Source organism: Paramacrobiotus metropolitanus, unplaced genomic scaffold (genome assembly GCF_019649055.1).
Source record: "Paramacrobiotus metropolitanus isolate TYO unplaced genomic scaffold, Prichtersi_v1.0 Parri_scaffold0000024, whole genome shotgun sequence".
In the NCBI taxonomy this organism is placed as follows: domain Eukaryota; kingdom Metazoa; phylum Tardigrada; class Eutardigrada; order Parachela; family Macrobiotidae; genus Paramacrobiotus; species Paramacrobiotus metropolitanus.
Window position 1 is genome coordinate 1,045,571 of NW_026570244.1, and position 12,653 is coordinate 1,058,223.

Here is a 12,653-nt window from a genome sequence, read left to right on the forward strand (position 1 = left end):
TCGAACATCCGGCTCTGCCGTGCCGGTGGACGCGCTAACAATGAAACTGCCCCACTGCGCGCTGGCATATATGATCTAGGATCTACAAAAATATATATGCCAGATTGCATGCGAGAACTGCATCGTCTATCAACGACAGTGCACTTGCGGAGGCATATATATATATATATATATATACGCATGCGCACGGCAGGAGACGCCGGACGACCACCCTAGCTAGCGGATTGGGCTGAGATAGATTAATACCACTTTTACTATGACTTTGACCTTTTTGATCCGGCAATTCGGGTGACTGTTTAGCCATAAGTGGTTTTTGAATTTAAAAACTGGTTATAATACGACATATTGCTCTGATGATGTTTATGTGTTTAAACGTAATATAGTTCGATAAATGCTTTATTACCAGTTTAAACGTGAACATACAGTACTTGCATAGCCATACAGCAGTTATTATTGTGAATGTAGCTATAAAACGATTCAACGTAGTTGTACAAATGGTCAAACTGCACATGCGCATGATGGAGACAAACGAGCAAACACAGAGAGACTCGACGCTGTCGACAGCTGAACGGGCATCTTAAGGAAAAGGAGAAAAAAAGCAGCGGCTGGTCTGGGGAAAAGGCCGGACGAGGAGAATGCCAGCACGGTCAGAAGTGGTCGTCGCCGAGGCCGGACTCGTCGTTGAGGGCCGAGAGGCCGCGCTGGCGCAGCGCCTTCTTGAGGGCGGCGCGCTGCTGGTGGCGCTGCTCCTCCTCGGCGGCCTGCTTGGCCAGGATGTAGCCGATCTCGCAGCAGCGCGTGCCCGCCGCCCGCTCCCGCTCCGCGTCCCACTCCCCCACCAGGATCACGTTCTCCCCTGCCAATTACACACGCTTTCATTTAATTGAATGATTATTCTATTACTTAATCGATTTCACTCAATTGATTCAATATTTTTCATTTTAGTGGCGCATTTTAACGCATTTTCTGTTGTAATTAACTGATTTATGTCATGCTAATTGCAGCGCTATGGCCGTCCGCCCACGGTCCGCAGTCACAATTACACAGGCAATGACAGCGCTGTGGCTGGCCGCCCAGCGATGCCAGCTGTAAATGAACGTACCGCGCAAGATGAAGATTCCGCGCTGGATGTCGCCGTACTCCAGGCCGACGTAGATGCGCTCGATGGTGTCCGACAGGACCAAATTCCCAAACTGGTCCACACTGCAAAATAACCACCACGTCACAGGCACTAGCTAACATGGTGCAGTCGAAGTATGATCGCATTAATTCGCGTAAATAACACACGAGACAACGCTACGAGTGCTGGCGTTCAGTTTCACTAGTGCATGCTAAACTGCGCGTTTCCACATTCCCTGAAATACGATGGGTTTTTCCTACCTTTTGAGGCAGCCAAGGAAGGTGCGGCCGTCGCGCAGCCAGACAAGGAGCTTCTTGTCCAGCTCGTAGCACAGATGCGCCGTCCCCGGGAGGACGTTGACGTTGGGGGGGCCGCGGCAGGGGCGGCCCCTGGCCGGGGGCGCGCTCATAGCGCTGTTGCTGTTGCTGGTGGAAGGGCTGCTGCGGGCCGAAGGGGGAGCGCGGCTGCGGCTGGGAGGAGGGACTGCCGGAAGGCCCGCGTCCTGCGTTGCCGGGGCGGGGGTGCAGGGGGTGCAAGGGGTGGTTGGGGGGCTGGCTCATCTTGGCCCGGGACACAAGGGCAGGGGAAGATGAAGAATTCAGCGATCTCCGCGCGCACTCTCAATGCAATATGGCCTGCTGCACTGCGCTCCTGGCGAGCCAACCATCAACACGCGCAGCAGGGACAACCGCGGACAGAAGCCAACGCAGTCTGCAATTCTGGGTCGCCACAGCCAAGACCTGTCAGCACCGTTTCAGCAGCTGCCTGTCCGCTCCTACACACTGCGCTCCATCCAGCAGTTAACCATCACTAACAATACATACTGGCTCGTCCACAAGACTAACCCACCACATGTACAAATTATTCGATTACAATCAGAAAACAAGTACTTATTCAAATATCGAACCAGCTGGCCCAGCATGCATGATGCAAATCGCACAATTTCCAGAATCCACCATTAAATTCTGTTACGTACTTGATAGAAACAGAAATCCTCAGAACGTGGCTGCCGCCGGCAGGACGAACTGCCGAACGGTACAGTGCACAGTGCATCCGCCCCGAGAAGCCATCGGCAATATTGCTACGAGTACCGGAAATTGTGGCATTTTCACTTGCTGTACCGTCTGTATGCATATGTTTCCATATTCCTTAACACTTTGATTTCTACTTTTTTTTCCTTTTTGCTGCGGAAAAGGCTGGACATGTATCCCGTAAATTTTTATTAGTGGCTGCCGGTGTCATGATGCAAAGGGCATAAAAGAGAAATCCAGCACTAGGCAGAAGAGATCTAAACACGGATCAGATTCACAAGCAAAACAGATTGTTTAACCAGCCCGCTGTAACTATCCACAGATACACGGGCATCGAGAAGGCAGAAAAAGCCGTCTGTAAAACAGTACAGCTAATAAAAGCCAGCTCTCGCCAGGATAAAACTCTGGAAGAATAGAACAGCGAATACATGCATCCTAAGACCTAACCTAATGTATCCTTAAAACCGAACTGATAAAAACAGCTAAAAACCGATCAAGTAAAGGTCTGTACAAGTGGCAGCAGAAACAAAATGCGTCCGGAGCAATGTCAAGTTGAAGGCGAAGAAGAGAGATTAAGTACAAACACAATTAACATCCAAGAAACACGAATAGCAGACTGAGGGAGGCGGCCGGGAAACCAAGTCCTTCCGCCGCGGCGTCCATTGACCCTTTACTGTTAGGTTAACTGACGGGCGTGACGTAGTTGGCCGGCAGCATGCCGCTCTTCCCCGTCCGCTGCACCGTCCCGATCATCCAGCCTGCCGTAATTGTCCACCTTAATAGTAAAAAATAAATTAAATAAAAAGTAATGATATTCGTAGCGTATCTAGTGAAAATAACAGGCCAAAGTTCGCGTGGTGCACGGCCAGTACCTAACATGGTCGTGACCTTTCTTTTCGGTTAGCATCGTGAGGAGATCAGTCGTCACAAAGTTGCTTCTTTCAAAATTCTGCTAAATTCTCGGGCGTAAGTAAAACTGCAGCACGGAGCAAAAGTCGCTGGAAGGCATTCAGCGCGCCGCAAAGACCTGGCTGATGGCTAGCAGAGCCATCCTACTTAGTTGGCGAACATCCAACTGGCGCAAATCAGTCTCGTCCCAGCGCAGCGGTGACCCATCCGCCTGGAAGCCGCTGAATCTGTAATGCAGACAGTTGAAAGGATTCGCATTAACAACTGACACGTTGCACTGCCTATTTCTACTGACACGGACAAGAGATGGCGAATTGTTTGCCATTCCTCGGGATAGGCCAGGCTGTGCAGCCACCGCCCATGGACAGCGCTTACGGTGTCGTACACCTGGTCGTCCACCGGCGGCAACGCGGCGTCCAGCGCGCACATCAGGCGGCTGATGAGGCCGTGCCAGCCGTCAGCGCTGTCGCAGGGCAGGACGACCCGGCGCAGCGCCACTTGCCAGATGCCGTCCGGGAAATCCGTGGCGTTCGACAGCATGCGGCGCCGCTCCGATGCCGGAAACGGCGTGCTGTTGTAGTGTTCCCCAAACGTATAAAATATGGCCCAGAGCGCATCGTAGAACAGTCTGGCTACCGTCCAATTGTGCACGATGAGGGTGTGACAGTGACCTTTGAATGGGCGCAGACGGTGCATGATGCCGTGTTTCAACCAGCATTGCTCCTGCTTAAAACCAGAATGTTTCCTCCAGGCGCATTCGTGGTACGGTCGAGCAGAACAGGCGAAACGGGCGCCGCTGAGCACGACCCACTGCAGTTGCAGCTTGGTCAGGCTGAGCCAGTGTTCTACAACGTGGAGGTGGTTAGCGGTGCCGCAGCCAGTGAGGGCGAGACTCTTGGTGGCCGCGTTGACGCTGCGATTCAACAGGATAGCCACGGTGTAACAAGTATCGTTGAAGACCTGTCGGCAGGCACAACCCCCGTACCGTATGGTGATGTGCTGGTTATTAGTCCAGGGAGCGCTTAACAACGCCTGCCACAACGAGCACACCCTGTATCGCAAAACATCTGATGATCATCAGCCGGCCTACAGTTTTATGCATTTTTACAGTTTTACCATCACATTGTAAAGGTGAAAAAATTGTGAAACAAAATCAGTCTTATTCTCAAACGACTGCCTTGTGTAGCCAAGTTTCATAAAACATAAAAAATGGCATAATAGTCAGGCTTTTGCTACAGTTACCGTTTAGTCCGCATCTGATTCTGAAGGTCCAAATTTGCAAATATTTCCAACAAGATCACATGCGAAAGGTGACAAATACAAGCGTCCGGGCACATCTCACCGCTTTCTGTAAAGGAAATGCGCACTATATTGCGGTGATTAATCGAATACTGGGAAACAGGAATGATTTAATTACAGTACTTCAGCCTGTATAACGAGTACTTTCGTAAAATTTGCAAAGAATACCAAAAAAAACTGCTGACACATTCAGCATGTAGATGGAAACTGTGTCGCATTAAGTTCAATTTTATCCAGATTTACTCTTCGTATAACCGCTTCGCAAACGCCGGTGTAATCGCTGGGTGACTTCTGACAAAGCGGCTATTAAATTATGATTGCATAAACGAAATGAAGACCAACCAACTTAAGGAAAATGGCCCGATACATACATAGTGTCAAAAATGGGATACTTTAACTAAAACGTTCGCTTTCGCGCAGTCCGAATCACTTTTTTGTAATACTTTATGCCGTTCTAAAGCCAAATGGTTTGCAAACATTGTCCCACAAACCGGTTGCGCACGCAACAAAGATGTGGCCAACTAAAATGGGCGAAAAGTTTTAATGCATTGTGTGTACCAAACGTCTGTTTATTACCCGATCTTCTTGAAACTTTGCTGGAAAAAATCCATTTTAAAATTATGGAGAAGTGCTATGAACCTACAACTGGTTCACTTTCGACTTTATGGCCATTGGCCATGCGTTTTTTATAGCAAAGTTTCAAGAAGATCGGGCAATAACCAGACTTTTGGTATACAGCAATACATTTAAACGTTTCGCCCATTTTAGTTCGCCATATCTCGGCAACCGGATGTTGCACGCACAAACGGCTTTTAGTACAATGAATACAATCTTTTAGCTTTAGAATGACATAAAGTAAGTACTACAACAAAGTGATTCGGAGTTCGTGTAAGCGGAAGTTTTAGTGTATGTAAACCATTTTTGACACCATGTACCGGGCAGCATGTTTGACACAGTTTCCCTTAATTGTAAGGTATGTACAGTATGTCTCCTCACCTGTCACCTGCAAAAACTGATTAGATAAAAGACTGCCAAAAATGTTCGATTATTACACTAATAACGCGCAAAAGAAGCAGTTGAAAGGGTAAATGGTATCGTTGGTTTAGCCAGCTAAAACACTGCTTGCCCACCTGCACGGTTGACACACGGTCCATTACGAATACCGTGTTGGTATACGTGCTGGACAGAGAGGCCAATCCGGTTCGTCAAATGATTCTTCAGGACCTCGTATAAAGAAGCAGTCATTTCGGCCTCGGTGACGACCTCCGTGGTAAGGTTTATGACGATAAACGTGCACGTGTTTGGTCCAGTTTGCAAGTGAAACCGACAACCGTCGGTTAGTACATCGGTTATATAGACTTTCAAGTGCCGGTAATAAGCGTCGCGGAACTGTGTGATAATGCGCGCTATGTCTGCTCTCTCTTGGAGAAGGGACGCTGCATGCGGAAAAGGAATAACGTGTTTGGTGTACGTCAAGGCATTGCTTCGACCTTGGACAGGAAATGCAGCCGGCGGCAGTTATGCGACGATCTGACAGCAGTCCACCACTTGCACCGAAGCGCTGCTCACTCCATCCGTCTGCGTACTTATACAACACAAACCGCAGCCTGTAAAATCAGCAGTTTTCTACAAATTAGTTTTCACAATTTTATCGTTTTCTACACCTACAGTTTTCTACAAATACCCTAGCCGTTCTCGAACCAAACCAGCATATACATGTATGCCCATGACCAGTACCTTTAATAAGTATCACGGAACAAGTACATACAAACTTACAATACAGAAAGCATACATGTACTGTACATACTACGACGATAATCCAGCAGAATTGCCGGCCGAAACCGGAACGGTCCGTTCACATGGTCGCGCAGCGCCACCCACACCTGCATCTCCATGTTCGTCCATTGGACCGTTTCTCCGAAATTCATCAGCGACGTGCTGTCGGAAAGCAAGGACAGGATCCAAACGGCGTCAGTTGGAAGCCAACCCGCCGCTGCCTGTGGGGAGGCGAAAGCAACGTAGACGTGCCTACCGTCTACAGCGATATCTTGAATGTATCCTAACCACCACGAACCGTCCGGGCTCAGTACAGCTACCGTATTGTGGTAGCCGAACCCGTCAGCCACACGCAGCACGCGTCCAAAGGGTGGCAAACCTGTCCCGTCCATGCTGGCCACTGGACAGTGGCACTGCCCAAGCATTCGCAAATATCCGAAGGTACTCCTGTCGTGCTACCGCTGTAAGAAATGTGTTTCTCTGATTATTAAGCTCCTGTGGTGGTAGCATAGAAAAGGATAATACTGTGCCTTTCTTTGAGACACAGTATTATCCTTTTCTATGGTGGTAGTATAAGGAGAAAAGCGGCTCACGTTCACGTACAGCGAAAAGGTCTTTCAAGGATTGTCAACACTATGCGCTTTGGTGCAGTGGTACTGCCTACGCGGATCTTAGGACGTAGCCGGGGTTTCGATTCCCCCCTCGGTGCATTTTTCAGTCGTTTCTCGGTTTCCCTCGGATGGCGCCTGCTGAGAGTAGAATGTGCACGGTTCGCAAAAAAATGTAACATAGTAACTCTGTTAAGTAATTATAACAAAGAAGAGAAAACACAAAGGACAAAACATGGCCCAACACTCCAAAAGAATGGGCGGAGTGAGTACAGTGTGTGCAGATACCTAGTGCCACTCGGACGAGTACAACTACAAAATTGATAATTATGATGCATGCGTACGTATTAATTTTAATTGTTTTGTGCATCTGTTGCACGATATGTATGTTCTGTGCGCTGTATACAGTATCTGTAGTCTGTACATTTTAATAATAGATATGCAGTAACATTAGTAACCTCGTAACTGTTGCAACGTAGGGAGTGGTCCGGCGCTAGACTTAATCTCCGGGATTCAGAGGGGGTGTGAAGGGAATCGTCCCTCCCCTTGCACTTGTATGATACGCCTCTATGTTTGCTCCAGTATCTCTGTTTCCGCCTGTATCTCTGTTGTATCTCTGTTTCCGCCCCTTATTTGGGAATATATATAGATACAGCGATCATGTGTATGAGCTCCATCAGAGTAATAGTGTTTCAGTTTTGGTTCAGTATTAAAGCTGTTTGCCGAGTATTAAGTATATTTTTTCCTGCCGTTGCTCGCCACAGGAGGAGCAAGGGTTACAAGGCTCAAGCAGAAATCCATCGATTAATTTGAATTAAACTACTTACCTGCTGGCGCTCGGCGACTGCCAGCCCCTGATGGCTGGCCGTGTTGCACAGCAACCCCTTTTCTGGCCTTTTTCGACTATCCCTGCAACTCACCCCTTCACCGCATGCTTTTTTCCTACGCCCAGCTCAAGCGGGCTGCGAATATTCGCCTGATATATGCTGGGCTCTTGGAACTGCAGAATAAGTAGTCGCGTACTCACAAAGGTAGAGTCACTGGAGTGCTAATAACACGACAATAATTAGGTTCAGACAACAGCTGCAGATAGTAGTGGGTACTTGAGACACCTCGTTTTTCTCTAGACCCTACTCCGTTTTCTTCCGGTTTTTATTCCGAGCAACTTTAAAAAAAATCTGCGTTTTTCATGGTGCTCAGAAAGTTTAAAAACGGTAGACCGTTCTGGATTTATGCGGTAAAAAACTAGTGACGATTCAGAAGAGATATTCATTTCCGGTCCGGAGATATACCGGGAACGGAGAACCCGCAAGGCTTGTCTTATGCCACTGTCCCCCAAGAAAACAACGAATTAAGCCACTCCACGACCGCAACCAGTCACTGCATTACCAAACCCTATAATTTTACGAACCAATTACCGTCGCCAGTGCTGCGTTCGTTTGCAAGTGCTGCATATATGGTTCTTGATGCATCCTCACATGTGTCGACTGACAGGGAAAAACTGACGGGGGCTGGAAAAAACGAGGTGCCCCACTACCAACCAGTCCGCGGTTCGACATACTTTAACTTTACCTAATCATAATGGCTAATACGAATAGGATTCTAATTTATAGGGGTAAGTAATGCGTATTCAAAAGGACCAAGTGTGATAATGCACACATGAGCCTAGTTTTTCGAACCAAAATATTTCCGTTCTGACAAAGTTAGAAGACAATGCATATAAAAATTCCATGTTTTTCAGTATTTACCACTAGTAATTTGAAGCAAGTATCTTCCGTTCTTATCCGCAGCTGCACTCCGACTCTTGGTACAAGCGAGTGCTTCCATTTGTAGGACCAACTCACTACCAAGACCCCCTCTATACAGGGGGTCCTGGTAGTACTCCTAAGTATGCGCCGTAGTACGGGAAGTATATTATTATTAAAGTGCTCACTCGAGGATAATGAGATACTGGATATCTGCTGCAGATTACTACACCTCAGTACCTAGTACATAATTATGTAGTACAATCATAATAATTATAGCTAGTATACATACACATCATATAGATGCTAATAACGATTATTATAATTTGAATACGAGTACAGTATTACCTGTATACTTGTGGGCAGCAGCTTTCCAACATGAGACCACTTGCAACAACTCACCGTAAAATTATTTTACGGTGAAGAAATACTGTGCGATACAAGTTAACAAGTAGCCCGAAGGCTGAAGGGAGCACAAGTTAACGCGTATAAATCGCTGGGATATAAAAATTATTCCACTGTCAAAGGAAACTCACTTAATTATAACATTCTCAAGCACCCACGCAGTTCAATCACGTAGTGGCAACATCATAACTGGGCAAATACAAGAACACACTCTAGAGTAGCATTAATGCACTTGCAGCGCTTCCCGTGCTGAGCCAGTCAGTGGCCACTAATTCTCATAATATGGTTCATTGTTCATCGGTATCCGAGATTTGTGAATCACCAAAAATGTGAGCCAGTAATTATAAGAATGTTACTATTGTATACGAATTCTATTTATATTTACATACGAGTGGTACTCTATATTATTAAGCTACTCTAGTTATTCTCAAACGAGTGAGCGTTTTTCTAGCTGTACAGGATGACGGAGATTTGTATTATTGTACTTCAACGAACTGCTACCTGAACCAACGAGCCGAATACTTAGTCGCTGCATTTGCTTTACTTCTGTTATATTTTATTGATGAGCGAATACAAAGTAATCTAACATCCACAAAAGAAACATTACTGCGTCGAGCAGTTGAGCAGTAATATAAAAAAACCAAAAATTTTTAATTTGTTTTGAAATTGAGAAAAAATGCTACCGCTCTGGTTCAGTGTAAAAAAATCTTTGTACTAATGTGCATTTACGTGAAAAATTTGAAAAAGATCGGTCCATAATGAGACTTTTGGTATACAGATACCTGAAGGCATTTAACTTTCTAGAACTTTTGATTCGCCCATAACTTTCCAACCGGATGTTGCGCGCGCAAACGGATTGACGCCTGTGTATACAAATCCTTTGGCTACAAATTTGAAATATCAATGCAAAATGTGTTAGGGAGTGCGCGACAGCGGAAGTTCTCGTGCATGTACACGAATTTGGTGCTATGTACCGTATTACAGTTCCCATCGTATCGTGCAATACCGGACTGGACCGAACCGTATCAAGTGAGCGTGTGGCAACAACAGTGTTCAGTATGCTTGTTGCCGACTCTCGAATCATTGCAATCGCGGACTGCCTAATCTAAATCTATATATTAGTATGTATATTTAATATATCGCATTGCGATATATTAAATATACATACTGTATAATGTACAGTACTTTCTAGTTTATACATACCAATACCACTGTGCCAATACCGTCGTAATTAATTTTTCATATCGCGCTGTCGCCCTGGTTTTAACTGGCAGTGCTATCTAGCATAGAATCATACGGAGCACCAGGATTATCAAGTGGGCGTACAACCACGGCCAATGCCCAGTTGGCCATACCGGCGCCTGAAATTCGACCGCAATCTCAGCAGCGGCAATACCGTCCAGGTCCGGCTGCAGTACGCCTGGTAGCTGCGCTTCGTGGAGGACATGGCCGCCGGCGGCGGCGACCAGCAGGTGTACGGCAACTTACGCTGCAGCGCACTCCCGACCGGTGAACATTGGCTGACCTTCCCGGGTCCGCCTACACATATTAATAGTCTGTACTATACTCGTCCTCATGGGAGCTCAGCCTGGAGGTGAGTGGCGAGTGTCACACGGTGGGGGCCGTGTTCGTTAGTGTAGCCGCTAGATGAAATGGCACTTTTAGATCCGGCCGCTGCCTGCTCCCTGCCGGACAGCGCACACGTTACGTAGAACGTTGTGCCCAGCCGGTCGACGTCGTCGGCTACTAATAGCGGGGCCGCCTGGCCAGCGGGAGGCTGGAGCTGATGTGCGGCGTGCAGCTGCCGACGGCAGCTGGCCAGCAACAGCGGCACCTCCGGCATGCTGCATCCGGCATGCTGCACATTGTGTCTCCTCAGCATGCAGTAGGGCACCTTCCCCCTATACACGACAGACACGCTACACGCGTGCTCATAACAACTTTAACACTTCCTCGGCCTGTATATCACTTGTTGTTGTTGTTGTTGCATAAACATACATCGTAGTCCTTTCAAGGACCATTGCTCCAACAAATATAGCTTAGAATCGCCAAGGTAACAGAGTAAGCATATGACAATAGAACCTAGTCGCTTATAATTGGATCACCGAAATCTGTTTGAGAACTCTAAAACTGTAGAAAGCAGCGGCAACAGCCACTTTATGTTGAGAAAACCCAGTTCCGTAAAGCCATGTTCTACATCGTTGTTGCACCTATAGTAGTGAACGATGGTCGTTCAAAGTGGCCACCTTGAATACAGACAAATCCGGTCTCTAAGGATAACGTACTACAGAGTAATGAAATTTTGTCTTGAACCGTTTTTCTTGCAATTCTGCGTCGTTCAAAACAGTGTTATCGGCTCATTTGCAAGAAAACGGTTCAAGACCACAAGATACGGATAGAGTACGGTATGCTGAATTTCATGAAAAAAAGTTTGTAGAAGTAATAAATGGTGCCACTGAAGATATTCCTCACATGTGGCCAAGAAGACAATATAGGAAATTTCGCAACACAGAAAACTAGGGATGCTGACAAATGGAACAATGATAGAAAAAGTGGTACGTTGTTTCCGGTGCATAACCACAAGAGCACAAAGATGGATTCCCATAGATCTGAGAACGTCGGGAGGCGTTACGTCTGGAATGATCATTCGCGCAGTTGGGTCAGAAGTGCCTGAATTTTTCGTGTGACTGGTACTGGCATTCTCCATACTTCGAAGTATAGAGTAAGACACGTTCGGTTGGACATTGTACAGAGCTCGCCCTTTTTGAGATGCTGACCAATTTTTCCGCCATTCGGCAGAAATGATAGTGCTTAATAGTTGTTTAAAAACGGCTTTCGACATTGGCAGTTGCAAACCTTCGGTTTCCGGTAAATGGGCTCCTTTTTTTGCCGCCAAATCAGCCATCTCATTCGCGTAAATACCAATATGAGCTGGGATCCACAGAAGGGTCGCTTCAACGCCGCGCGAAAGGAACCACAGCAGACAGTCTTGTACTTCTTTGATGTCTTTGTTAGGCGAACCATAGATAGTGGTACTGATGCCATCCAATACGGCTTTTGAGTCAGAATAAAGAAAGGCACGGCGCACTTCCGACTGCCCCATGTACAGCAAAGCTTGATGGACAGCATACAATTCCGCTTGTGCAACAGTTGCGTGAGCCGGTGGTCGGTATTCTTTTCGATACACTGCTTGGCCAGTAAAAACAACAACTGCAGCTCCAACATTATCGCCATGTTTTGATCCATCGGTATAAATTAGCACATGTCCTGTAGAAAGGAGGCGCTTGGCAGTTATATTGTGATTCACGGCTGATGCCTGCAGTTTAGAAATAATGATCCTGGAGCGTAAAGACGCGTAGACGTAGGGAAGAACTTGCTGAACACGTAAAACTACATTGGTAGGAAACTTCAATCCCATCGCATCCAGGCGCTGCACAATGTACAACGATGGAGATATGTGCGAATGTTGTTGTTCAGGGTATTGGACCAAAGCATGCGCTATGTTCATATCTCTCAGTGTTTGCAGGCGGTAGAGGGACATCGCAGCCACATCAAGAAGATGTAAGTTTATTGGAATTAACTGAGCTTCGACATCTAAAGCGACAGCAGGAGATGTGTTTTGGGCTCCAGTAATAAGCACGGCAGCCAACCGTTGTACTTTGTTGACACCCCAATATTTCTTGCAAATGGGTCGAAGTTTACTGAGCCGGCCATACGCGTTCTGGGTTGCACGAGCAACCTGATGTGTCCATGTCAGCTT

The 12,653-nt window shown here is 46.9% G+C and overlaps 2 protein-coding genes across 10 annotated transcripts; both read right to left on the reverse strand.

Annotated features, from left to right (window-relative positions):
- Positions 1–383: 383 nt before the first annotated feature.
- Positions 384–2,071, reverse strand: LOC129587334 (U6 snRNA-associated Sm-like protein LSm1). The gene is made up of 3 exons (XM_055481037.1): positions 1,381–2,071; positions 1,103–1,203; positions 384–856 (listed from the first exon to the last, which is right to left on the reverse strand). Exons 1-3 carry the CDS (start codon positions 1,527–1,529, stop codon positions 648–650), a joined length of 459 nt encoding a protein of 152 aa, XP_055337012.1. The 5' UTR covers positions 1,530–2,071; the 3' UTR covers positions 384–647.
- Positions 2,072–2,335: 264 nt separating this feature from the next.
- On the reverse strand, positions 2,336–9,066 carry LOC129587267 (uncharacterized). Of its 9 annotated transcripts, none has more exons than XM_055480908.1 (10): positions 8,837–9,066; positions 7,571–7,791; positions 7,202–7,371; positions 6,739–6,881; positions 6,167–6,596; positions 5,490–5,966; positions 4,303–4,408; positions 3,356–4,111; positions 3,024–3,287; positions 2,336–2,926 (listed from the first exon to the last, which is right to left on the reverse strand). In XM_055480908.1, the coding sequence occupies exons 6-9, from the start codon at positions 5,602–5,604 to the stop codon at positions 3,161–3,163; spliced, it is 1,104 nt and encodes a 367-aa protein (XP_055336883.1). In that variant the 5' UTR covers positions 5,605–5,966; positions 6,167–6,596; positions 6,739–6,881; positions 7,202–7,371; positions 7,571–7,791; positions 8,837–9,066; the 3' UTR covers positions 2,336–2,926; positions 3,024–3,160. The 9 variants fall into 9 exon arrangements, with proteins under 9 accessions (XP_055336883.1, XP_055336892.1, XP_055336891.1 ...); XM_055480917.1 differs by having other exon boundaries at positions 6,167–6,356; positions 6,456–6,596; positions 7,202–7,791; XM_055480916.1 differs by having other exon boundaries at positions 6,167–6,356; positions 6,434–6,596; positions 7,202–7,791.
- Between the last annotated feature and the right edge of the window lie 3,587 nt (positions 9,067–12,653).

What these genes read in the sequence shown, in the direction of transcription:
- LOC129587267 (XM_055480913.1), bottom strand. Translation starts at nt 5,604, where the DNA reads ATGACTGCTTCTTTATACGAGGTCCTGAAGAATCATTTGACGAACCGG. An exon ending in AATCAGATGCGGACTAAACG is followed by an intron (nt 4,112 to 4,302) that starts GTAACTGTAGCA and finishes TTTGCGATACAG; the next exon opens with GGTGTGCTCGTTGTGGCAGG. An exon ending in ATTCGCCATCTCTTGTCCGT is followed by an intron (nt 3,288 to 3,355) that starts GTCAGTAGAAAT and finishes TCTGCATTACAG; the next exon opens with ATTCAGCGGCTTCCAGGCGG.
- LOC129587334 (XM_055481037.1), bottom strand. Translation starts at nt 1,529, where the DNA reads ATGAGCGCGCCCCCGGCCAGGGGCCGCCCCTGCCGCGGCCCCCCCAAC. An exon ending in TTCCTTGGCTGCCTCAAAAG is followed by an intron (nt 1,204 to 1,380) that starts GTAGGAAAAACC and finishes GTTATTTTGCAG; the next exon opens with TGTGGACCAGTTTGGGAATT. An exon ending in CGGAATCTTCATCTTGCGCG is followed by an intron (nt 857 to 1,102) that starts GTACGTTCATTT and finishes TGTAATTGGCAG; the next exon opens with GGGAGAACGTGATCCTGGTG.